The sequence below is a fragment of the Struthio camelus genome, chromosome 1 (genome assembly GCF_040807025.1).
Source record: "Struthio camelus isolate bStrCam1 chromosome 1, bStrCam1.hap1, whole genome shotgun sequence".
Taxonomy (NCBI): domain Eukaryota; kingdom Metazoa; phylum Chordata; class Aves; order Struthioniformes; family Struthionidae; genus Struthio; species Struthio camelus.
This window is the reverse complement of record NC_090942.1, coordinates 65,877,880-65,904,563: the sequence shown is the minus strand read 5'-3', so window position 1 is coordinate 65,904,563 and position 26,684 is coordinate 65,877,880. Positions and strand designations below refer to the sequence as shown.

Below are 26,684 nucleotides of genomic sequence, written 5' to 3'. Positions count from 1 at the left end.
CAGGCCTCCCACTTCCAAGCTGGTTCAGTATCCACCAAGTTTCTACACCATGATCTTTGGCAGGTTCCTCTGTGAGAGAGGAAAACAGAGAAATACCAGGCAATGGATAACAGAGCAGCAACACTTTGCTCTCCTCACTTGCTCTGCTTTCTGCAGATCAGCTATTGAGCTATGTTTGCAGCTGGGGTGCCCTGCTGAAAGCTGCTTTGCACCTCTGCTCGACAAGCATGGAGCTGCAGCAAGGAGCAATGCAGAGCTCCATTTCCTCTCTCCCTGCTGGCTCAAAGACTCTAACAGCAGAAGAAATGCAAAACATAAGACAGCTCGAGGAGACAGAGGAGAAAGAAAAAGAGGTGACAGATGCAGCTGCTGCATCTTTATCTTTTCTACCCTTAAAGAGTGGATGTAAAAGCAGGGGGAGAGGGGGAGAACTTTGGAAAGGAGACACCAAGTAGAAGCTTGCAGTGAGAGCATTGGGGGACTCGAAAGATCAAGCGCTCGGGACTGCATGTGGAAGAAAGTGGTAGGTTGTCTAGAGAGCAGGGTAGAGAGAACATTTAAAGATAGTTATATTTCCATTTGCAACACCTCCTAACAAGTTAAGAAGCAGCATGTCTTTCAACAGGCTTGGTGTTCCTTTACTTGAAAAATACTGATTCCTTTCTCCCTCCCACACTCTGCTTCTAATTAAACAAAAGACTAGACAGCTGTGTCTGGTTTACTTCCTCATTTGCAGGTTAGGTGCACAACTTTGGAAAGCATATTGTTAATTAATCATTTCTACCATTCCTGTTTTGCAGAGCATTCAATTTCTTAAAGGATATTCTGGCTGTACCATACATTCCTATCCCATCCTGTATTGCTAATTAACAGCACCTAGTTCTCAAGAAGGCAGCAGAGTAGCAATAAGCTTTCTGCATGTCCACCAAATCTAGGACAACTTGCAAGTACCCATCTTTTTTTTTTTTTTTTCCCCTCACTCTCTTTTATAACTCCAAACATCTATCTTGAGCTTACCTGGGTATGTTTAAAAACACTATACACTGGAACTTCAGCTCCTGGATCTTTGGAGTCAGGTCTGTGCCATCACACTACAAAGCCAAAGTGACAGAGCACAGAGAAATTGCTGAATGGGGCCACAGACAAGAGAAGTGTTGCTGCTTTGTAACAGCTTTCCCAAGCCTTTCTTTGGAATCTGTTTCAAATGTCATGCTCAAAACTGAGAAGCAACAGAGTCATTAAACTCTCACCTCTTTCTCTCCTCATCTCCCCCGCCCCCTCCCTTTCCACAATACTGACACAATTTCCTATACTTACCACAACTTTAACATGTTTGGATAAATCTCTTGAGCTTCTTTGCAGGAAGTCTGAAAAGGCTGCCTGCAAGACATATAAGTAGTGCAGGAATTGTCATCCTTGCCCTTCTCTCTTCTCTTTCCTCATTTCTCATCCCAGAGAGCTTATCACCAAATGCCATCCTGTTGTCAAACCTATTCCTTCTTGCTCTCAGTAGCACTGTAGGCTAGATTTCTTTTGCCAGCACTCAGTGATCAATACAAGATTCACTTTCCCCAAAGGAGAGAGGAAGCAGGGTCTATTCATCTGCACTGCAACTTCTCAGGTGTGGCATTAAGATATGACATTTCCCCTTTTAAGAGGTAACCAAAGAATGCCTCTGAGCACTCAAGGACGTGCACATAAATTCTTGTTTGCATATATGTTTCCACAGTACCCATGTGACCCATGTGCCTTAAACATGGAAGTCATCTAAGTCCAGAAAGACATACTATAATCATGCATTATCAGATCAGTGTCTCTCTCTCTCTTTTTTTTTTTTATTTCACTTTAGAATAAACTTAGTGTTGACCACTTCCCCCTGCATACAAAACGTAATTTTATTTGCATACAAAAATAAGCCATGCCAAACAGCTGATCTCTGTCCTCCACCCACCATGGCCCTACATCCAAGACTACTCCTCAAGGCCTAGAAGATAAAGGCAATTACTTGAGGAATTTCTCCAGGAAACTGAATGTCAAAGTGCTGCCTACATACTGAAATAATCCAAGCATTTTGTTGAGAACCTTTAACAGCCAGAAGCAGGGAGAGCAAGACATGATCAATACTACGTCTGAAGAAGTAGCATTCCTCTCAAGTGCTAAGCACTATGAAACATCAGTGTTTCAGACACTCTCCAACAGACACGTGGCATTGCCAGAAACAGCATATACGCACTTCAAATGGCAAAAAAGTAAATAAAAAAATTGTCATGAACTGCTGGTGTGAGAAAGCGAGGGGGAAGTAGCACAATAAAACATTTAAGCAACTAAACAAACATCATTCCATAAGACGAATCATAACTCACCCCTGCATAAAACATTTTATTTCTAAATCGGCTGTTGAATTTCTCTGGATTTGCTTCTGTGAAAGAAGAAAGGAAAAATATGAACACCCTAATAAACACTGTAGATTCCATTGTACTTTCCCATTCCCTACTAGCACTATAGGAGCTCCTTAAAGCAGGAAAAGGATTCAATATATTTGGCTTCAGCTAAGATGGTACATAATGTGCATTTTGTGCTTTTAGCATGCATTGCTCAGTAAAAATATTAACATGAATATATTTTTGTTGTGCAAGAGTCCATCATCTCTGCCATTATCTGCTCTCAGTTTTTAAATGATGCTCTTGAATTCTGATTCCTGCAGAGTGAAAATAGATGGAAATATAGGCAAAGCAGTAACATGAGTACAATCGTCATTTAATTTAGCACCTCTCAGATTATTCATCTCATGATCCCTCAGCATGTTTTCCAAAATTTTTGTTTCTACCAACATAGAAGAGAGAAATTCATGAAACGCTAACCCATGTTCTGAAGCAGGACTAAAGCGTTGGTAAATTACAAGATTAAGAATTACACTTACATTCTGACCTGTTACAAAGAGGATATCTAGAAGGTATTGGGAATAGACATCTCTATGCAAATATTCCCATAGCATACAGTAACTGGTTACCCTAAAACCTATTTAGAAAGCTGCTTGATTTTGATTAAACTCCAAGTGGCTGAGAATTTTAGTAGTCCACTAGTAACGTACATCTAATGGTTAATTATTCTCACTGTTAAAATAAATGTATTTTTCCTCCATCTTGAGCTTTTCTGGCTTCAACTGCCAGCTGCTGAATCTTATTATACTTCTGCTTGTTAGATTAAAGAGCCCTCAACTATCAGATACCTTCTGCCTGAGTAAGTACTTGGAGATGGTGATTGAATCGCCTTTAATCTTCTCCCCGATAAGCTAAATGGAGGTCTTTTAATATTCTAGTGAAAGGCATGTTTCCCAGAATACAAGTCATTCTTGTGCCTCTCTGGAGGCTGTTTTCTTACTCTCAGGCATCCAGAGATTCTTGGAGCAGTCCTCCTGATACCATGTTCAGTGGTAGTACCAACTGCCTCTTCTTGCTCAGTCATTCTCTACTAAAAATGCCCAAGTGTCAAGTTAGTCCTTCTGGCCGAAGCATCACACTGATCTGAACGCTTCCAAATTACTTCTTCCAAAATGACCACTTATAACAATTTCTCTAGTTCTCTTTGGAGTCACAGAATCTCACAATGTACTCCTCCATTTTGTAAGAGTTGCATACTTTAAACTTCTTGTCTGATTGTGCCCTGCTACTGTATGATCCATCTACTGTGCCATGGGTGAGCCTAGAATGGAGTCAGGGCCACCTCTTCTTAAAACTATTAATTTAGCTGCATATGTAATCATTTTTTATGTGCTTACTGAATTGAGTTTTTTCTGTACAATCTCAAAATCCAAAGCTAAGAACTAGGAGGCTCCTGAAGGCCCAGTTCCTGTGCTGCATGCTCTGTCTGACATCGGACACGTCAAGCAGCAGTGACTGTCTCTATGTGACCAGTGTGTCGGAAAGGCCACAGGGGCAAGCTGCCACTGCTGTGTCTATCCCTGATGACTCCAGCAGGAGCTATCCAGTGCACTGGCTTGTACACGTATCTCTCTGCAAATACCGACCTGGACCAAAGCCCCTGTTTGGAACTGGCTTAATGGAGAAGGACCTTTTCTGAGGACAGGGATTCAGCAGATCTTCAACCTTCTGGATTGCTCCCACCTCTGACATAGCAGACGAGTGTGCGTAGGGAGGAAGGACTCTTACCACCACGTGAAATAGAACCAGGAGGTGATTAGAGTGCAATTCTAGCAATTGCTCCCTCCATCCTCACCCTTCTCAAGCCAGCAAGGGAGTAGCAAAGGGAATGTGTTAGTGGGTGGGAGGTGGCAGAAAGGAGAGGAGGAAGGTATCTGCAAACGGACAAACCTTTAGAGCTGAAGGAACAACAGCATGTCAAATAGGGACGAAGGAAATCGTGTCTCCCCGGATTTATTAGGGCAACAGGATGACAAAGGAGGGAACTGAGATTCTGGGAAGAGTCCCTGCCCAGCACTCTTACTGAAGAAGTAAAGCTAAATACACTAGTCTTGGGGCTGACCCTCAAGGCTCTATCTGTTCAGTTGCAAGAAAGGTGTAGAGGTTGCCATGGAAAAGGCCACACACATACAGGTTCAGCTGAGACACTGCAGTCCCTATTTATTCAGATGAAAAAACTGAGCAATCTCCATAGCTTGAAATGCCCTAAACGGCTCAGAGAGTTCAAATCAATCTAATTTATTTTGGCTTTTTTGATACTGTGTGTGATTACAACAGCTCCACATAGGCAACAGCATACAACCCCTTGTATTGCAATTGTTACGAAAGTAGCATAAATTTTGCTAAAGTTCACTGACTTTAGCAGTGAACAGTGTTCCTCTGGATTTTTATCAGCTCAAATGAGATGAGAATCCATCCTACACTGATTAATTCCACACAAAATACAATAAAACTCACACACTAGCAACACCTCCAAGGCTATAAGCTTTTCTCTCCTAAAACGCATGGGGCACATTTTGTATACTTTACCATCAAGAGGGTGAGGAAATACCAGCACTAATGACTTGTAAGAGTAGACACTTGTGCTATGAAAAGCTCTCCAGGCCATACATACCCACTCATAGACACTTGGCTCTGCCAAGTTTTTTTTCACTCATGTAAATTTTTAAAATACTGGCATCTCTGGAATAACATTCATTCTTTATAGGGCTCCACAACTTCATTATTAAGTAATGTCTCCATTAAGTGAGAAAGTAGCCATGCATTTCATCTATACTGTATATTCACAGTTACATTAGGAATGCATAGTGATACGCATTCATAAAGAAATGCATACAGCTGTCATCATTTCATTCCTGTGCCCTTCTATGGCCCTTCATTATTATTCCTAAAGCTTGAAGCAGTCTTAAACATTATAAAATATGCATTAGCTCATTCCATCTTGTATCCTGCTCTTTATTTAGCATGTCAGAAGGGTGCTATCTTTTTTTTCTTTTGTAATGGCATTGTGATAATACAAAAGAAAAGATAAGGAAGGCTGCCATTCAGAAGAAAAACATGCACATGGAGCTGAAATGACCAAACACTGAGTGTGGACAATTGAACAAGGTCCATTTACACAGGCAGGCTTGTCTAAACCATACAAATACAGTAATTCACATCAGTCCAAAGCCAACCCATTAAGCCACATTTGGATCTGTATGGGGTGATACAACGACCATCAGCAAGGGGACAAATAAGATGCAACAACAGCTAGAACAGTTTTGTGGACTCTGTTAAAACCTTTCATTTACATAGACACACTCTGGGCCTGTACCAAGTTCAATGATATCATGCTGTACTCATCCATAGGCAACAACTGTTCAGTTTGAGAACATGATTATCCTCCCGCTACCCTCCTACTTCCACAACCCCACAGTTTTTCTCCTCCCTCAACCTTCACAATGTTGGGAAAACTTACGTCTGACTTGCATTTGGTTTTCTTTATGCTCTTATTCTGATACCTCTGTCTCAGCATCAGCTCCCTCTGTATCTATACTTATTATAACCTTTAGAAGTTCAAAAACACCAAAAGCTCCCCTCAGCCCTTTTCTTCTGGGGAATCTTCTTTTTCCTTGTATATTTTTTTCATTTTTTTAGATCACCAAGACATTCTCTATTTATCCAATGTCCTTCAGCAATGTTATGCATAAAATTGGACGTATTTGCCCAAGTATGACTTTATAAGTCCCTTGGAAAGCTGTGATACAATCACTTCACAGCATATGGTCTGTATCTTTGATTTGTATGTTCCAGCATTCCTTCTGAATTATAAGCAACAGGACGTTAAATCCAAATCCATTTGCAATTCATAATATAATTGCTCACTCCCCAGGCTAAGGAAATAAAAAGCTCCTCTTACCTCTGGATTCATGGAATTCCAGCGTAACATGTGCATCAAATCCAAGACTGAAGTAATTATTGAAGACATTGAGAGGAAGCTGTAATTGGATAACAGAAAGACGTGACACACATGAAACTACCTTAAACCTGGCCTCTCATGAAAAGCTAAGAAGAAAATGCAATACATTGGGGAAACATATGCACCAAGCGTTTATGAAGGCTAGTAATAGTTTGTGAAAGATGATCAAATGCAAAAGCCTAAAGAATACAAATACATCTACAGTGCTTTATGATCCTCTAAGTATCTCTAAACACAACATCACAGGGTTGCTTATTTATTTTCTCTTTGAGATTACCCATAATGCTGCTCCACTTAACAAATATTTTTTCTAATTGCTGGTACTACAAGTTCAGCATGGCATATGAAAGTCAAGCTGCATTCTTCCTGCTTCATATAAAACCAGCAGCAAAAGAAGTCTTGGACAAGGAACCCTAATTCTATTGAGGAGGCATGAGGCAGAAAAGCACACTTCTGGCCTCTCTCTCTGCACTGGCCCAGCAGGGCTACAGGGAGAGAATGGTAGACTCCAATACATAAGCCAGAGATTATAACCAACACGAGGAAAATGATTCTTATTGTTTTCACAGAATCATTTTCTGATGAACACCATACTTTCAACATCACCAATCCAAATGACAGAATACCGTAAATATGACCCCTCCCATAATAAAAGATTTTCCCCTTTAACTCTCAACCTAATGGAGATCAGTGGCATATAGAGACCCCGAGAGAAGGAAGTTAAATCCAGAAATACACCACCTCTTGCTGGATACAAACTGTTTCTTGCTTTACATTAGTAGACTCCTAAGGAATATACTTCTACATCCTCATAAATGTGTCTGTAATTTAGGAATTCTGTAATTTAGGAATGGATGCTGGTCATAGGGTTGCTTCTTCTGCTACCCCAGCTTAACTAGAGAAAAACAATGACGTTCCAGATGATATGCCAAAGATTTTTGCCAAGATTTCATTTTGGGGACAAATGCACAAAGATTGAGAGTTATAAACAACAATAAGCGGCTAGGATGCATTAGGTTTCATACACCTATAGAAGTGTTTACACATGAATAGAGGAGGAGGAGGAGGAGCTGCAATTAGAAAAAATTTTAGAGCTTCCCATTGATTTATCCTATGGTATATCCCAAAGATGCTCTTAAGCATCCTCTAGTCTTTCTCCTCCGGTAAAAAGGAGACTCTGACCTTACGTGACCCATCCTCCAGCTCATCCTGCGGCAAATCAGGGTTGCGCTCAACCTGGAGATTCCAGCGGTCCAGCTGGACAATGGTCCCATCTTCTACATGGCACAGGATCTTGGACACTGGCTCGTCTGTGTAACCCTGGCAGCAAAATGAGTGTCACCAGGGCATCAGCCACAGGCATCCAAAGCAAAGCAAGTCACTCACCAATTATCTGTTAGACCTCCCTACTTTCACACAGATCTAAAACATCAGATCAAATGTTTCTAAGAATATCTCAAAGTGTTCCAAAGTTTTGATATATGAAGCACTTGGATAAACTATTGTTGAGGTATACAAGTCTTGGACAGGCAGAGTAAGACCAGGAGGAGAAGTCAGAGCATATTTTTCCTTGCCTGGAATAAGTCCAGTGATATAGTCAAGGATAAATGCAGAGGAAAAAAGTTTAAACTCTGCACAGCCTAAATTAGAAGCATGCATATCCTTCTCATTTGGCCCGAGATGCCAATCAGATGTAATTATCCACATTTCCATTACAACAATTATATCGTCATGAATTTGAGACACCAAACTGGAAACTGAACCATATTGTTGTGCCTGAAGCAGACATTTGAAACTACCTGCTGTTTTAGCCAAAGGAAGTTCCACCCTACTACGTAACTAATAATTAGAGCAGCAAGTCGAGACGCCACACATAACAGTACCCGAGTCAGTGCTTACCCCACCCCAGTTGAGGGTGCGGGCAAGGTCATTCCCGGTGCCAAGGGGAAGGACAGCCACAGGAGGCTGGGGGTTAAGTTGCAGCTCATCTAGGATGGAGAGAATCCAGCCCACCTATAAAACAGGAAATGCAAAGAACTAATATCAGGAACCTTAAAAGGGAAAGAACAAAAGAAAAAAGCATATTTTGATTGTTTTCCCGCCACACGGAGGTCAAGTAAAACAAAACAAATGGAAAATTGAGGATATTTGAAATTTTACTCTACATCTCTGCTCCATCTGAGGTTTCACCTTTCAGAGAACAGGTACAGCAGTCTTCACGAAGCTCCTGTGCAAGCATAAGCTGTGGGATGTAAAAACTGGCTATCATTAACAGCACAGAGAAATATTGAGAAAATGCCAGCAACTTCTGTGCTCCCTTTAAGCGGAAAACAAGAACACACAGGACTACACCCGTTATGGGGCTGCTTAAATATTGATCAAAAAAATACTGTACACAAAGGTGGGTGAAGAATACTACGGATGCTTCGCAACAAAAATTTTAAATAGCCTTTATGTTAAAGGAAACTAAAACTTTCATGAAAGAAGACAGGAGAGAGGCATTAGAACAGCATGGTGTCTCAGGGTACAGCCTGAATTACTTCATTCTGTGTAAAGCATAAAACACCTAAGTGTTTTGGATTAGAATAAAAGCCAAACTGAACTCTAATGCTGAGGTCTGAAGGCTCTGGGCTGGAAAGGTGAATCTAGCTCTTCTGCGTTCTAGTTCTTCTTCTATTGGCTATTTTAGATAAATGGTTCTCTTTCCTCTTCCTGTTTTGGACCAGGGAAAACTTTTAAATATAAATCTAGCCAAAAGAAACAAGCTACTGCAAAACATTTGGCTTTCATTAAATGGCAGTTTCCAAAGAGGAAGAGAAGTGTTACTGAAAATGTTCTAAAGCATGTTATGACTGAAATTTTTGCTTTAAGAAAAAGCACTATTTCCTGCATTATTTCTTACCTTTACCAAAAAAAGATAAAACCTGTACAGCATTTTTATTTTCATTTTAATTCATTATTTTAAAAGAGTACAATTTACCCTAATATTTTTTGTTCTGACACCAGTGTTCAAAGGTAAGATTCAGTCTATGCTGAAAATGTGAGCCTTTAAATAAGGCATAAAACTGAAATCTGACTGCAGCTTGGCAGGATGTTTCTCTCATGACAAATTTTAATATGATTCTAAATAGATTCCTACTCAACACTGGGATGAAAATAGAGCTTCATGAAAGGTACCCAGCATAATCTGAGCACTTAATTTTGTATAAACAGCACTTGTCAGATAGTTATTTATTATAACCAGTTATCCAATTAGTAAAGCATTTATCTGGGATATGATCCCACGTTAGAGCTTACTGTCTGACAACAGATATCTGAATCACTTATGAATCACTCCCATGAACATGGATTCCCCAAAACTACTTAAGCCTATCATAGACACCACGGTAGAACTAAGTATAGTTCTTAAAGGGATTTTCAGAGGTAAGTAATCCTCTAACTTTCAAAAAAATCTGTCTTTAGGTATTGAAAACAGGACACAGAATAAAGAACCCCTAGAATGATACTTCAGCCCACAAAAGGCTTTGGAAAATTCACCAATGACTCCTGACTTCACTGGTGCCAGGACTTCTTATAGAGCTCTTTGTCATTAGCCCTTCAACAGTGCCACTGAATTAATCTGTACGTCTGTGCCTCAGTCTCCCACTAGTATAGGTAACATTACAACACTAACCACTTTTGTAAATGCTTTAACTGATAAAGAGAAACTGCAAATTACTCATGTATATTTACAACATAGCTATTTAACTTGAGGCCATTCATAAACCTTGTACGCTATGTTTATAATCAGGGATGACAAAGACTCATTCTCCTGTAAATAGAAAGCTACTGGCTGTTTGGAAACAGCTTTTTACTGACACCCTGGAAAGGAATACCCAGATGATGAAAAAAATTACAATAAGTTCTGATTCACCTCAATAACGCAAGGTAACATCTGGTCCCACTGCATATTCACTAAGTCCATTTGAACTAGATTTTTTCATTTCTAGATGTAATGGCTTTGGGAATAGCTAAATACTAATTTGCTTCAAACTGAGCAGCAGCAGCAAAGGTAATAGCGAAGTGCTGTTCATACTAATGAGAAGGTGCTGCCACCTATCGCTGGCATTGTTAAGCAAAGGGAAAACGGATGGTAAAAAGGATGGATAAAGAAGGATGGAAAAAGGATGGTAAGCGTCAATGCACTTGCATTCATTTCTGTATTTTCAGAAACTAGATTATCTCTTATTTAAATATTTTCTCCCTCACATGGAGGTTTTTGTCGCAACTATATGTTCTCTCTTTGTTGCAGCTATATCTTCTGCCAAAAGGTCTTGAGACCTTGCATACCTATTCAGTAACAGTAACATTTTACTGTCCCAGGTAACAGCAAGAGGGTAGTCAAATCATATTTTTCTTTCACTCTTGCAGAGGAAGCACTGGTATTAATAATAATTAATAAAAATAATTAATACTAGTTATGACTTAATTAGTAACACCAACACCACCAACACTACCAACACCACATCTCAGGTTTTAGAGGAATTCACAAAAGTTAAACAAGATGATCCAGAAATTCAAGCAGAGACGGACTGAGCGTGGGCTTAGCTCCCTATAAATAGGCTCCTGGAGCCTTAAATGTCTACATATATCTAACCTGGATAACCATATGATCCTGTCATACAATATCCGAGTTCCTCACAATCAGTAATGCATTTTCCTTGCCATAATTCTGGTTACAACTATTATCAGATGTGTTTTTGGGAGCAATCAAGTTTCTCAGATACTAAAGGTCAGATTTTCAACTGTATTTAGGCACTCAAAGGCACAGAATGAGATTTACAATATATTCCCAAGTACTGAAAACAGTAATGAGACTAATTCCTCCATTACCACCTGTGACATAAGACTACAACTACGGCTAGTAGTCACTTATCTGGTTTGGAAACACATCCACTTACAGCCTGTCCACATCTGAAGGTGCCTGAATCAGTGTTTAAATATCTGACCCTACTCACCTTATCCAAGATTTAACAGGAATTCAGCAGGAAAGAAAAATACTGAACCTGGATCCTCCAGATCTCAGGCTGCCATTATGACCACTGTGATATCCCTCCTTGCAGATGCTTTGTAAAGAAAGGTGGGAAGCTTAGACACAGAGGAGACCATAATGTCTGAGGTCAAACAGGGAGATAACAGCAGAGATCTGGTTACTAAGATGAAAAGACACCCAGTCGCTGGCTTTACCTGCTAGACACTCAGCAAATAGTGAGAGGAAACCAGCAAAGTTGGTCTTTATGTTTTTTAGGCTGTACCAAGACTTAATGAGTAAAGTGTATAGCCTACAAGGAGACGGTAACAGGATTAACATAAGGATCTGACCCCATCACTAGATCAGCCAGGTCACATGGGGGAAAAACAAAAAAGTAGGTTTTGCAAGTGTAATGTATATTATTAGGCACTACATGCATTATGAGGCGGGAAACCTATGACGGTGTGGGTTTTCTTCAAACAGCTACCAGAGGAATTTCACCTCCTGGCAATGACCACCACATGGGCTGCCAGGCATCGGCCACCTACCGTCCCATCCCCTCCGCAGGCCAGGATCCGCAGGTTTGGCACTTTCCTGTATAGCTCCAGCCTGGCAGCAGGAAAGGGAAAATAAAATAAAATTAAAAAAAAAAAGCCAGTGCAATGATGGGGGGCACTTTTTATGTCTTTTGCTGAGTGACTGCGTAACCACTGCGTATCTCGGTCTAAAATATTTATTTCTGGGAAGGCGGGGGAGGAATAGAAAGCATCGGTGTCACCAAGAACCTCCGCACTGAGGGGACACTTACCCAGGTGGGCAGCCGCAGCCCGACTCCCGCAGCACCGAGACGGCCAGCAGAAGTACACCCACACAGACACCCACCCCCTAGGAAGTAAAATGGGACCTTCCTCCAGTTAGGCCATATCCTGCTCTAGAGATGACAAAGCCTTCAATTTTTTTCCTCTTATCCTAAAACACATACATGTAAATGTTGAGGGTTTTGTTTTCAAAAAAAATTTGGTATCGCTAGTCAGGATTCGCTGGGCTGCCACTTCTGAAGCCGGTAGAACACAACAGCTCTTTCAACTAGCAGTTGTACTTCTCTAACATCATGCAAGGCAATAACATCTAATAAAGCTCTTCCTCTGGACATCTGATCTAAGGTACCAAGGGCAAAGCCAGAAAAAACACTGGTTAAAAACCTGTTCTTTCAGTGGCATGAAAGAGGGTCATAATGAAATACATCCCAATGAAGGGGATACATTAAAATGTTGAAAGCCTAATGAACTGAGGGCCTAATCCTCCTTTAATTCCACTTCAGGTACAGCTACTTTAAGGTTTTACATCATGAAGTGAATAGCAGCGGAGCAGTTTTGGCATGAAAAAAAGGCTTGTGTGGTCTAGAAGCATGAACAGCAAATACTTGGACTTTCCTTATACAGGAGATCTGATTTGACATGATTATTATCCATATTGTGCTGCCTACTTTGTGAAAGCAGCACTGAACAAACACTTAAGCAAAGCAAATATTCACATCTCAGATGCCCTAGAAGGACAGTCTCTTAACCCTTAGCAACAAGAATCAGCCCTTCAAACATAGGTCCTCCCACAGAAAATGCTCACACTTAACTATTGCCCAGGTAAACTGAGTCAGTTACTAAGCAAGCAGAGACAATTGCATGTTGTTAACACACATGGAAACCTGTGGACACCCTTAGCCCCTTGTAATGATTAACCGCTAGGGAATGGTCAGGCAGTAGAGGATCTGCATTTTGTAGAGCCTGAGATTTAGGCATAAGGAAGTTCAATTAACCTCCTCCTTTGGTTAGGTGAATCGGGATTACCTACGCAACAGCCTTCTTTTGTCACCTAGTACCCCATGATCCGCATTTAACATTTTTCAGATTTTTTTAATCAGATAAAACATGTTTTAAAGCAGTAATTCTGAAAAACACTCTGCAATGCATTACTAATGTGTGATTTTGTACCAGAGGATGGCCTGTGCTTCTACAGTCTTGTCTTGCTTTTCTTGAAAACAGTATTCTTAAAACATCTTCCATCTACCTACAATATAAACAGCCATCCCCAAGGGGATCATTTAACGTCCTTTGTCTTCTCTTCTGTCACTTACTTGGGGTCCTTCTCAAAGTTATTTAACAAAGGGAACAACAAAATCCTGACCAGTAATGTGTGCTCCTTGGCAGACTTGAAAGATATCTGACTAACAGAGTACGAAAGTTGCCACACCACTCACACACCTGTTAGACTGATGTATTGAGGTCATGGGTCCCAAAATGCAGACAACATAGTAAAGAAGAGGTGGGGTGGGGGGGGGGGGGGAAGAGGTAACTCCTTATTCAGCAGAGAACCTGCCAACTTGTGACAGTCAATCATAGAATCACAGCACAATTTGTGTTTGAAGGGACCTCAGGAGTCTTTAGTCCAATTCCACCTCAAAGCAGGGTCAGCTCTGAGCTTAAGCCAGGTTATTCAGGGATTTTTCCAGTCAGGGGTTCAAAATCTCCAAGGATGAAGACAACCTCTCTGGGCAAACTGTTGCAATGCTTAACTGTCCTTACGGTGAAAAGATTTCCCTTATATCCAGTCAGAACCTCTCTGGTTTCAATTTACGTCCACTGTTTCTATGCCTCTCACTATATACTGCTATAAAGATCTTCTCCATCTTCTTGATAATTTCCTCACAGGTATTGGAAAGCTGCTGTTATGTCCTCCTTACGCTTTCTCTTCTCCACTTTTGTACTCAAGACTTTTACTGTGTAAGGATAGATGTTTGCATGGGTTTAAATATATCTGAAACCTAGATCCAGAATCACTGTTTGACTCTCTGAAAACCTACCCATATCAGCATGAGTACAGTTTAGAAGCCCTTTGCCTGCTTTGCTGATAAGAAAAGAATTATGGTCCGTAGCAGTGAAGGCTTGAGAACTTACGCATCTCTTGGCCCTTCCTGAGAAAGATCAAAGACCTGGCGTGGATTCAAATACCACATAAACATTTGGAGAACTTTGGTGCCCTGGGAAGAGAGAAAATTAAAGAAAGAAGAAATTATGAATAAGTTAATGATTAGAAATAATACTATTTATTATTCACTATATTCAGACTGTCCTTCTTTCTTCTGTACTTTATAAAGCAAGCATAAAGCAAGAAAAAGACAAAATAAGAAGTATCATAGCAGTTGACTGCTCTATAGAATTGCCATGTGACCCACCAGTCCGGGGGCAGGGAATAAGGGAAAGGACACACATGTAAACACATAGACTGAATTTAACAACACAGATGACTAATGGTTCATAAGAACAGACATTCTACGGCAGACCAAAGGTTCATCTCCCACAGTAACCTGAGAGAAGAGACCTCTGCTCTCCTACATCACCCTCAGCCTCCCATCTACAACAGCAAGGGGCTGAATGAGCTTCTCGGCAGTCACCATCATGCAGAACAGTGTCCTGCCCAATATCCAAAGCATGACACTGCTGTGACCTCCACCATCACCACTATGACCACTTGTAATCGTAACCCTTTACCTTCTCTTGAGGCAGAAATCAAGCACTCTATGGGCTACAGCTGTCCCAATGCCCCCTCAGTGCAATGTGGCCAACCCACCACCTGAAGAGATAACTTCTGCCTCCCCAAACTCTAGGGCTTATATTCCACACACTCAATTCCCTTCCTTCATGATCTGCCCAGACACAAAGTGGCAGGATCTCTTACTAGCAGAAGTTGGCTACGAATCCCATTGGGCCAGCTTGTACTCCAGAGTAATTCCAAAATATATTTCAGACATAGCCCAAGGGATGTAAGATGGAAATCCATGTTGCATGATGGAGCAACATGCAAGGTTATGTTCACAGAGTAATCAAAGCCGAGTCATGCCCCTTCTACATGGATGTCTGTCTGTATGTCATGTGTTGCTGGCTGCAGTCCTTCCAGCTCATCCAGAACTCGAAGAGGTGCTGCCTACATGTTTTCCCATACTTCTTTATTTACAAGGTCTCCACTCAAAGGCTTGCCAAGTTGCAGGACTTCCTTCTAACCCTGGCCAAGCTGGCTCTTCACCACATAAGGAGGAGCTTGCTAGGGAAAAATACCAAGGGAATTTGGGTTTATCTACGCTCCTTTGACTTGAGCGTAGCGAGTGATGTCTGTAGGCAAGAGTACCAGTGGGCAGTGGCCACTAACACCTTCTACGTTTTTAGGGAGTAGCATGCACTGTTGGAGGTGCTCTGCTCTTCGTCGCATCACTTGTTCACTATTTTTATGTTTTATTAACTTTTGACCTCCCCTTTTTTCATTCTTTGTTGCTATAATTACTTGCGTCTCCCTCGTTTCTTTTTCATCAGCTTCCCCTTAAGGGGGGGGCTCTTCTGTCTGACACCTTTCCTTAATTGGGAAACTGAGAATAATAGCAAAGTGCCTAGGAAAAGGTATAAGAAGAGAGAAAATCGATGTGATGCTTCCTTTAGGAAGGCATCCAGCTATTTGCAGTTCATAGAAGTCCTGAGACAGAGCAATGTTCCAGAACCCTCTGGGTAACTCTCTGGGTTTTTTCTTCTCTTTCAAAACTCTTCTCGAACCCATGTAAACTTCTGGCATCCACAGCATCCCATGGCAAGGAGTTTCACAGCTGGAGTAGTTACACATTGTGGGAAGAAGCAACTTTTCTCTTCGTTTTGAGTCTGACTCCTAGCAGTTTTATTTGACATCCTCCCTAATTCTTGGCCCAGAAGATAGAGTGAGCAGTAGCTATGCTACTTTCCATGCTTTATAGGCTTCTATTATAACCTACATCAATCTTCTCTTTCAACTAGAAGGCTCCGTCTATTAAAAGGCACTCAGACTAGTTGGTAATTGAAAAGCTGCAAAACTAATCTGGAAAACACTCACTTGGATAAATTTTAATTCCAAGAATCCTAAGAAAGAAGTATGCCTTTAAGACCATATGAGTCAGTGAAACTGGATTTTTTTTACGGTATATACAAATTTACAGTATAAGACCAGAAGGTGGGGGGGGGGGGTGTTTTTTTAACATGCCATTGAAAGGTGTAGAGGCTTTCCTAGTGAAATTAAATCACTTGTAGGATAAAAATAAGTATCTGAGATTTCTTTGGCGATCTCCGTTTTCTGTGGAAAAACAAGATCTCCTGAAAACCTCTGAACTACCATTTTAGATTCTTACAAGAATCTGAATATGGAAAAGCAACTACACAAAGATTCAAGTACCCACTGAAGTGGAAAGGCCATTCAACACCAAGCACCTCTTCTATGGCAGTTCAGTTGCATAAAACTCTCCAAATCTATGACCAACCAAAATCTATTTTCATTTGCAGAAACACTGTAAATAAGAAAAAACTTTGTAACTTGGATCCAGATGATGTTCTTACCTGATTCCCTCCACTTTTTGGATTAACAAAAACCAGCAGTGGTTTCATGAGTGGAGATGAGATAGGCTTTATCACAAATGGCCGACCTTTGTTATCCTGAGAAACAGAACGAAGAAACAACTTTAATAAAAACTACACAAAGAATAAGCCTCTTCGGCATAACATAATGAGAGCTCTGTGGAGAGACAAACTAGCTCTGACAAAACCACCTCAGGTATTGGAAATAGTAACAGCCATGTTAACATGGTGCTCAGCTGAGATTCATTTATCCAGCTGAGACAATTTAGTAAGAAAATAAAGAGGAAAAAAATCACTTCAGGCCAATCCCAAATTTTTTTTTTTTTTATTTCTCCTCAGTATCCTTCCCCCTAAAACATTATTCACCCAGCCCTATATGTCAAATAAATTGCTATTTTTATATGAACAATTTTCCAATAGAAAATAAAATTATATAAACTACTTATTTCATGAATTCCATCTAACAGAGCAGTAGTATCAGCACTTAGTTGCAAGTGATCTGCTTTTGATTTAAATCTTCAGCCTTGCTGGCCCTCCTTCCTTTGCATGAATGTCAAGTATTATGTCAATGAGACGAATATCCACTTGCAGGAAATATATGAAGTCACCAAATAAATTTAGAAGTCAATAAGCAGTTGATTTTCATGAATTTGAAATGAAGTTTCAGTGGCTTCTTTAACTTCAGGTGAATACACAAAAGAGCAGATGTAAGCAGGCATTTTGAAAGATATAGATCACTTAATCTTTCAGCACAAACCATAACTGCTAAACTTGGGAGGGTTGGGACCTCAGGCTTTTTTTCTATTTTACAAAAGTATACAACCTAGACACAATGGAAATTTGTTCGGATTTTAGGAATATTTCCTCACCCACATTACAGAGTCACTACATTCCCCCAACAGCAGAAGCGAGTCAGACGTAGATAGATATGGTCAGGGTAACAACAGATTTACTATCCCACTCCAAGCTGGACTGATCAGGTACAGGGCAGCTTGACAGGCACCTCAAACAGCCCGTCACATGATTTGTTTCCCCTCATATTCTCTTTTTTCCCCCCTTTTCTTCTCCTAAGTTCTTCCCCTTTACCACCCTCATCCCCTCCCAAATAAAGAGCCCACGTGTTAGTTGCTTACCATTGGCTCTAGCTTTGCTAACTTGGTATCCTCCTTTGGTATTTATGATAGGGTTGCTCTGGTAATTTCTACCCTGGTTAACAACCCTGTTAAACTGGTACAGCCTTTTGTAATCTGTGGTGGCCTGCTGTTTCTTATGCTGCAGTTTTGTTAGATGGGCCACAAATCAGAGAGGGCCTTTTGCATGCATTTCTTAGCAAGATTTTTATAAGGAGTAATAGAGTGAGAAAAACATTCTCCTCCCTCTCTCCCCATGTCTGCAGGAGACCAGAGAGCCCAGTAACGAGGGCACTGACCTGGACTGTGGCAGACAGACTCAAGTCTCTGGTCTGCAGCTCTCCCATCATCCAAGAGAGGACCATAACCAGAAAGCTCTGGCTATGTAGAGGTGAGCTCCCTCTATCTCTCCCCACAGGGTGGTTGTTCCTCATCTGTATAATTAACCCACTAGGGCAGGGACTGGAAATAAGGTCCTCTGTAAGTTAGGTGGTAAACCCAACTATAGGACCATTCATTTGTTTTCTCTTTCTGGCCTCAAACCTATCCAGTGATTTTTAGAATCAGAGATCAGAAGATCTTCTGAAGGAGGCTCCCTCAAACCAGACAGGACCTTAGCAGTCAGTGATTTCACACAAGACCAGGGATTTCACAAAGCCAGCACCACACCCCTGCTCTGCCAAAAGGAAGCCAAGGATTTGATCAGTCTTTCACACCCCAAGTGAAAGCCATCTCATGAGGCTGCTGGTCATTCTAGAGTCTGGTATGTTGTTTTTTGGATAATCAACCCAGCAAATGAGAAACTTCTCAAATGAGTTTTATCAAAACTGATCTCTTCCCATGAAAAGTTCAACGAAGTGGAATTTCCCAGTAAAAAAAACATGTATTAAAAATGGCAACAAAGAGAACTTTACAATGCATATTTACACATTTAAACAAAAGGATGCTGATTTCCAAAGTTCTGTAATACCTACCTCATTGCCTCTTTTGCTGGCTTTTCTTTTAAAAGAAGTTCTCTTCTTCCGCCGGGTTGAAGTCTTTAATGAGTTCTACAGCAAAAGGAAAAAGAATACATGAAAAGCAAAACAAAATTTAAAAGACAGGCCCAGACAGAGCCTCTTTACGAAGCTCTACCATGCATGTCCACTTGGAGAATGATAAGAGTATCTGGCACATGCTCAAAATTTAAATCACATGCGCTGCATGCTTTACACTTCCACACCACCGTTTATGAAGAAAGCCACACACGGAGACCAGACTGGTGCTTTGGAACTGGAAACTTTCCCACGCTGTGAGGGGGAAAAAAGATCAGATGCTCCCATAGACTCACATAACACCACATGTTGTACCTGCCAACCCTCCCAATAGGGGTAGGAGACGCCCGTTTCCCCTTCGGGGCTCCAGTCTCCTGCCCAATCAGGCTCGTCTCCTGGTATGGAGACCCCCTGCATAAAGATGTAATAAAAAACATGATAAATGAGATATTTTTCATGTTTTTTTTAGGAAAGAAAACAACAAGTTTTAGCTCTGGCAACCATTATGACTCAACATAACATAGGCCACCATGGTGTATGATGCTGGCACTGCAAAGTCACTTCTTCCAGCCTACCAGAAGCTAGTGTAAACTTCTGCTAAGGAACTCTCATTGAGTTGTTAACATTTAAGGAGTTTGGTGTCCTTTTTTTTTTTTTTTTTTTAAATAATAATGTCACTCAACTACAGAATAAATGTAAAACTGTTTGTATTTTTGCAGAACCTAGAAAATCAGAATTGCATCAAAGCTGTTTTCCAGATCGGTGATAGCCTGCTTAGTGACACTGAATCACAAAGTGCTCTGATATGATAAGAATAAACCAAAGGGGAGCTTTTTTATGACTAGTTACCAAATTAAAATATTTACAGGAAACCTTTCCCCTTTCCCTATGACTGAAATTTTGTAATGCAGGAAACACTGTAAATATTTTCTCAGCATTTCACTCTTAGTCAACCACCACCAGGAAATTGAAAGTTTATTGAACTTTTTTGGCTCCAAGAAGGGAGCAAGATCCACTCACAGCATCCAAAATTTCATTTCTGTTCTGACCTTACTCAAAAGCATACTTCACTTAAAAAAGTCAATGACCAGAGATCAGTAAGTACATAAACAGAAGTATTAATCAGTGACATCTGTCCTTACTTAATCCTACTCGCTAAACAGCACTACCATCACATTAACAAAAACATTTGCTATATTTTTTTGCTTAATCCCTAATAACCATTTCCAGCATTTCAAACCTTCAATATGACACAACAGATAGAGGTAAAACTAAATTTTGTATCTAACTTCTCAGAAACATAGAAAGCTCATGATCTGACAGGCATCTAACTTAAATGCCTAAAAACACTGCCCTCTTCTTTTTCACCCCAGCCAAGAAAGTCTGCTGTAGAGCACAGGTTCCCAGTCTTTTTGTCACCTCTCAACTTTCCTTGTGGACCATGACATATTCATACCTTACTGTTTGCTGAAAATACTGAAGACAATATGACTCTTACTCTTCCCTACTTTGATACATACAAAAGTGATCTTGAAAGCATGATTAATCAAAAGGACTGCACTGATCAGGGAAGTGGAGCTAAGCCTCTTCTCAGGGAAAGAGGAAAGGCAGCTCAGTAAAATACTGCTTACATTAAAAATAGTTTCAAAATGTTTAAATGTAGTTGTCTTTAAAACTAGTTACAACTTAGCTCCTTTCTTGCCTATGGGTGGGTGTGGGAAGAGGCATACATCTATATTAGAGAAGTATTTCTGGTCTAGGCCTCCATCATCATTATAACTTTTTTTTTCATTTCCACACTCAAAAAGGCAATAAAATAGGCTACATTTTTGTTACAACTATGTTAATTTTTAGCATGTCTACACCTATAGCGTTAAGAGAACCTAAAGCTTTGCTGCAGTAATTGCAACTGCATGTCTACAGCAGATGAAAGGCAAAAAAGCTGACTAAACATATGCAGGTTTTCTTTTCAAACATTCAGAAGAATAACAGCCAAGAGTAATCATCAATCTTCACACAGTAAACAAAAGAAATGGATGTGTACTACCTTGTGCACATAACAAGATGAACATTTTACAAACGTATGTTATCCAGCAAAGTACCTGATAGCAAAGCATACCTTTAAATGTGCACCATATGTAAATCCTAACTTGCCTCTAAAAAGGAAACCTCTCCTTTGTGGATGTCCGTTTGGCCATCTTCAAAGAGAGATTTTTGGTATCATGGTATGGTCATTACAGTCCTTCTAAGCAAGCTTAGCTAGATGAACAGAAGAGTTGGAGTCTTCGTATAACGTTGGGCGGTGTGAGGACCACAAACTACTTATCGTGTGCAGATCCAGTGGACCCATCATCCTTTCCCTTCACTTTTCAGCCTTCATTTTCAAAAACATTTAGCATGCTGGGCTCCATATGATAAAAATAACAAACAGCCTATGGAAAGCTCAATCTTGGCTATCTTCTTTCTGTCCACAAACCACAGTTAGACAAGCTAGCTGCCATCAGCAATCAAGTAAGGAAAGACAGACGCCTAGGAGTATACTCACTAGCACTTTTTGAAGTTCCTCAAAGAGAGATAGGAAGAAAACACCACATTCATTCACCTTGAATAGAAACCTGAAATGTTTACAGTCACTGCCTTTGGCTTCTCAAACAACGGGAGACAGGCTAAATCAGTACATAAGTCAGATTCTCTTTGCTATCTACTTTTCTCCCACAGCATAAGCATAGTAAATCCATTCCTCAGGCTAACAACGCCCAGGCTACCAAGCCTCACACATGACAAAAGACCACTAGTCAACAGGGGTGACTTGCTTTTGTAGACTAGGATAGTGAATTGATTTGAAACCCCAGAAATCAGAGGCAGTATTGAAGCACTGCTAACACTGTAGAGAAATACTGGAAATGAATAAAAAAGTTACAGAAGTGGCTCATGGTCTGAAAAACATGAAATAGGTACCGGGAATTTTCCATTCATGTAAATGAATCGTTACATACAGGGCTACCACCTATCCCAAGCTATTTGAACCATTCTGAATGTTCTTTATCTTTTAATCCGTTGCTTGCAAAAAGTAAAAGCTCCCTATTTTGAATGTGGGTTGTCAGCACCTCAAGCAATTACAGCATAGTGTTTCCCTACCACGACATTGCTGGTAATCAGAGGGGAAGCTTGCTCTTTATTGAAGTCCAATAGTTGAAAGGTGGTGACCCATGACGTACATAATAACCATGGAAAAACATTTTTGTTTTTCCAAAAAGGAGAGAAATTAAAAAATAAAGAGAAATTAAAAAAAATAAAATAAAATCAAGGCAAGATTTTGCTACAAAAAGCCATCTTTTTCACTTAAAAGAAACAATGAACAAATAGGATGAAGGCATCACTAAAATCAATTTTGTATGAATAGGGAATTCAGTTCAAGAGTTGCCTGTGACCAATGTGAGTAATTAATTAGAGCTGAGGAAATAATTTATAACAAAAAGGCTTCCAGTCAAATTTATTTTGATTGTGGAATATACAAAAGAGACTGCTGCTTACACATATTTACTATATGAATTTGCAAAAACTTGTGAATGTTTTTCTATTCTGTGAATTGAATGCAGTGAATATTTGATAGCATTCAAACATGCGTATAGGGTAAAGAGGACTACGACATACAGAAGTAGAGCTGGTCAGAAACAGCAGGAGAAGAGATGAATGTCTTTAAGACAAAACAAAAAGAAATATAACCTTCTACTAAAAATCTGAAAACTGCAAGAAGCTTCAGTATTTTCTACAGCAAAAAAGATGCATTCCCCAGAACTAACATTGCATTGGGCACTGCTGAGAAGTTTCACAGAAACAAGTGCATCCTTTGTGTTAAATATCATTCTAATTTATCTAAAGCTTTAGTTACTCAAGCCAATGTTTCTGTCTGCTGCTGACCAAAAATTTCAAGGACTTGACACACAAATGAAGGAGAGAAGGAGGAAAAAATAATAATAATAATCATCAGATTGAAGTACATCCTCTCCACTCATGAATCACAAAGCTAACAGATATTTCCCTTAAGCATAACAGCAAGCCTTTATTTAAAAGCAATTTATTTTCATGAACTATAGTTGACTAAATCAGTGTTTTTTTTATTGGAAATTATTTGAAAATGGATATGAAAGAAAATTCTCTAAAAATACTATTAAGAGGGCATCCTGCTTTGGCAAGCTACCTAATCAATAGGAAAATCACAAGTGTGTTTTTTTTTTCCTCAAAAATAAAAGTATCAAGATAGACTTTTATTTTAATCAGTTCAGATATGGATACTGTTACGCTTATTTTTCTTGTTATTAAAAATAATATTTTGTATTTTGAATATTCTTTTCCTGATTTTGGTTAAAAGAGCAGTGATTGCAATGTATTGCTGGGTCCCAAAGAGATTTTTTTGGTACATCAGGAACTATATACCAAATTCAGGGGTTTTTTGGTAAGAAAATATGCTACAAACCATACGAAAGGTTTCTAAAATTGGTCACTTAAAGCAATTTGAAAAGGAAATAAACAAAGTATGTTGGGTAAAAATAAAATTTAGTTTTCTCATCATGTCTAGGAAGAGGGTAGGAGCTCTGGCCACAGAAAGGTGGTTCTCAGATCAGTTTTCTCCCTTCTCCAGTGCACATGGGGTTAAGTTAAATAGTTAAGTTACAGTCAGTAAAAAACATATCTGGCCTTTACATCATAGGCCACAGTTTACAATTCCTTAGAACAGGGCACTTTAGACAAAGTATACGATGCATATCCCATCTACAGCTCTGAGATATCCATCACCTTCCCACATACAATCTAGTTGAAAGTGTCTGGCTGAAAAAAGGACACTCACCCCTCACTTCAAGGTGGTTAGAATTTCCTGTGTTCGTTATTACACACGAAATACTTTGTCCAAAACACCCTCAATCCAAAGACGTTTGCCACTTCTGAAGCATGGTTCTCAGCCTGCCAGGAGTCAGGGACTCAGTGCTTTCAGTCTCCTTGCCTCCATGTCAATGCTGCAGGCAGGAAGCCCAAGGACCCTAGAGGTACCCAGTTTCCAAGGCTGGACTGCGACAGTTAAGTGAGTCTGCCCTAGTGGTTTCCAGCCTGAGGAACTCTACTTCGTGGATCCACCTCCAGACCACGGACCGTTAAAGTCACAATTTCTGTGGCTAATGGCCAAAGCAGAGCTTCCAGGCACTCTGCCATGGAGCCCGCTGCCTGAAAGACCCAAGAAGAGTAACATGCCATATGATCTCTTTAAGGATACAGAAAACAAGCCAGCCTCACTTTTGTGGCAAATACCACACAGGTGCTCAAAATTAGCTAAGGAGGTAAGTCTCTGCAGATGACTCAGATTCTTAAGTGAGAGAGGAAGAAGATTTCTCTGGAGGAGGCTGCCATAAAACAAACGGAAGAGGATTGTGGAAAAATATACCAAAGCTACAGGGACCATTTTTGTCACAGTAGAGATTCTTGATCTAATGGAGAAATAACACTCTTTGGCTGATTTTTTTTAATTACACTATTTATTTTTTTCTTTGTGCTTGTTCCTTAATATTAATATTGTTAGAAATACTGCTTGTGCAAAAATCTGACAGTTATATTCCTAGACTGGTATAAAGAATGACCGAGTTCTAGCTCAGACTCCAGTTCCACGAGGGGAGTCTCTGAGTCTCTTAGTGCCTTGTCTGCAGCCTGACCTTTTCAGCTTCTTGCTGCTAGTCAGGACACAGAGCCAGAAAGCCCTAGGTCATTTCCCAGGGGCTGAAACTCTTAACATAAGAGCTGCACATCACTGCTTGATAAAATCAGAATTTCTGTCAATGGGGAAAAACGACAAGAATATATGAGTGGAAAGTTTCAGCATCCAAGACAACTCGTTTCAGGAAAACATTGTTTCAGTGCTCCTGAAATACAGCTTTTACCAACATTTCTGGTTTCCTGATATGATCAATGTTTGTTTGTCTATCTGTTTCAGTTCAGCCTGGGTGAAAACTGACTTTCAAAGAATGATGGGAATCTCCTCCTGTGTTTTGGCCAGCTCTCTTTTGGATACCTTCTCTCCCTATTGCGTTGATCAGTGCGTTATCCTCTCTAAAATGCATCACAACCATTATAAAACCTTAAAGTCTAATCCTCATTACCTGCAACTAAATGAGCATGTGAGATTACTGCTGGCATTCAGCAAGCACTAATGTGAACAAAACATGATTTTTTAAGTGCCCATTGATGACAAATTCAGATGGATGCCAGTCCAACTACAGCCAATTTTGACTGCAATTCAGGTGAATGCTTGTAGACAGTTTCTCCGTGTATTTGCTCAGCTCTATTTAATGAAACATGCTTGACTGCCTACAACACAGGGGATTTCTTGCAGTATGCTATAGCTGAAGTCACAGTAAGAGGAACAAACCTGACCTGGACAGCTCAGAACAAAAGTCTTTGCTGTTAATTGTGCCAAACAGGGAAAGGAAGGAAACCTATTGAAGAGCTGGATGGAAGGGCAGGAAGATACAGGTTCATAATCACCATGAATGTATGCTGTGTTTCAGGGATATAGACAGGGTTGAACAAGCATGCCTTGGTGAAGGAGTACTGAGAGCCGAAGCCAGGCTGGCCCTGTGCAGCCACACAGCTTCAGAAACAGACATCAGCATGCAGTTACCTGAGGTTTCTTCACCTTAATGATCCAGGTGGGAGGCACAATGACAGCAGCATGAGCCCCCAGGGAACACGGCTCCTCAATGTGATGCAGCATGAAACAGGTGACTTTGTTATGAAACTGGAAGAGAAGAAAAGGGGGGAGTCAATAAGGAGGACAAGAAAGACAGAAGGGAAGCATGGAGAGGTAGGAGGAGAATGAAAAGTGCAAAAACTGAAACAATGTTGCGAACTTCACCGTATTTCCAAGTCCTCTAGGCCATGGGAGTTTTAGGAACATACAACTAAAGATCACCTTCCCTAGTCATGCTTTCAACCAAAAAACTCACACCTAATTAAACACAGATTGGAGACCACAGACCAGCCTGACACAGTCGTATAAATTAAGAGCCCTTTAGCTCCACGAGCTGGCAGCAGCAGGACATTAATGGGAGGTAGCCAACAGCTGCACTGTGCAGCAAGAGTCTTCTAGAAAGAGTTATGGGTCGGACGGGAGAAATTGTGGAATATCTTTGTACGAAAGGAACAGAAAGTGAAAAACTGAGGTTGAATCTCTGAGAAAGGGAACCCAGAGAGCCAGGACAAGTGAAATTGCTTGCAGTGAGGCCACTTAGTGAAGCTGCTACTGCTCTGCCTGCATATTGTCTACTTACCGCCTGCTTGCACCAGGAACAACTGATGGCCACAATCTCTTTACTATGGAAGGAAAACTTCTGCTGAAAGCCCTGGAATAAGCAGGAGAAAAAAAAGATTAAATTCCTCCTGAACACAAGAAGCTTTACACTTGTAACACTTGTCAGGTGACTACTCAAGGCTAAACCAGTTCAAGGTGGTCATATACACTGATTCAGCCTCAAAGTTCTTAGATAGCAAGAATAGATCTTTTGGGTAAAACATTGACAGGATTCATAGTGAAGGTTCTTTAACTGGGACATCTTCACACACACCTTTTAAAAGTAATTCCAAAAATACTTATGCTTTTTCTTAAATTTCGTAGCTAAGAAGGAAACAAAAGAAGAAATAG

At 40.3% G+C, this 26,684-nt stretch overlaps 1 protein-coding gene across 8 annotated transcripts in view; it reads right to left on the bottom strand.

Annotated features, from left to right (window-relative positions):
* Positions 1-26,684, bottom strand: part of DGKI (diacylglycerol kinase iota) — a 227,244-nt gene that overhangs the window by 97,658 nt on the left and 102,902 nt on the right. For 4 of the 8 annotated variants that reach the window (XM_068945771.1, XM_068945793.1, XM_068945778.1 and 1 more), the window contains exons 7-19: positions 26,314-26,385; positions 25,665-25,781; positions 19,313-19,408; positions 18,938-19,012; positions 16,816-16,911; positions 14,365-14,447; positions 11,962-12,022; positions 8,302-8,415; positions 7,585-7,722; positions 6,343-6,421; positions 2,364-2,419; positions 1,318-1,380; positions 1,018-1,091 (exon numbers count right to left, since the gene is read on the bottom strand). In XM_068945771.1, the coding sequence (XP_068801872.1) occupies positions 1,018-1,091; positions 1,318-1,380; positions 2,364-2,419; positions 6,343-6,421; positions 7,585-7,722; positions 8,302-8,415; positions 11,962-12,022; positions 14,365-14,447; positions 16,816-16,911; positions 18,938-19,012; positions 19,313-19,408; positions 25,665-25,781; positions 26,314-26,385 (1,124 nt within the window). The remainder of the gene's footprint in view (positions 1-1,017; positions 1,092-1,317; positions 1,381-2,363; positions 2,420-6,342; positions 6,422-7,584; positions 7,723-8,301; positions 8,416-11,961; positions 12,023-14,364; positions 14,448-16,815; positions 16,912-18,937; positions 19,013-19,312; positions 19,409-25,664; positions 25,782-26,313; positions 26,386-26,684) is intronic. The other 4 variants (XM_068945829.1, XM_068945800.1, XM_068945785.1 and 1 more) reach the window with 3 other exon arrangements.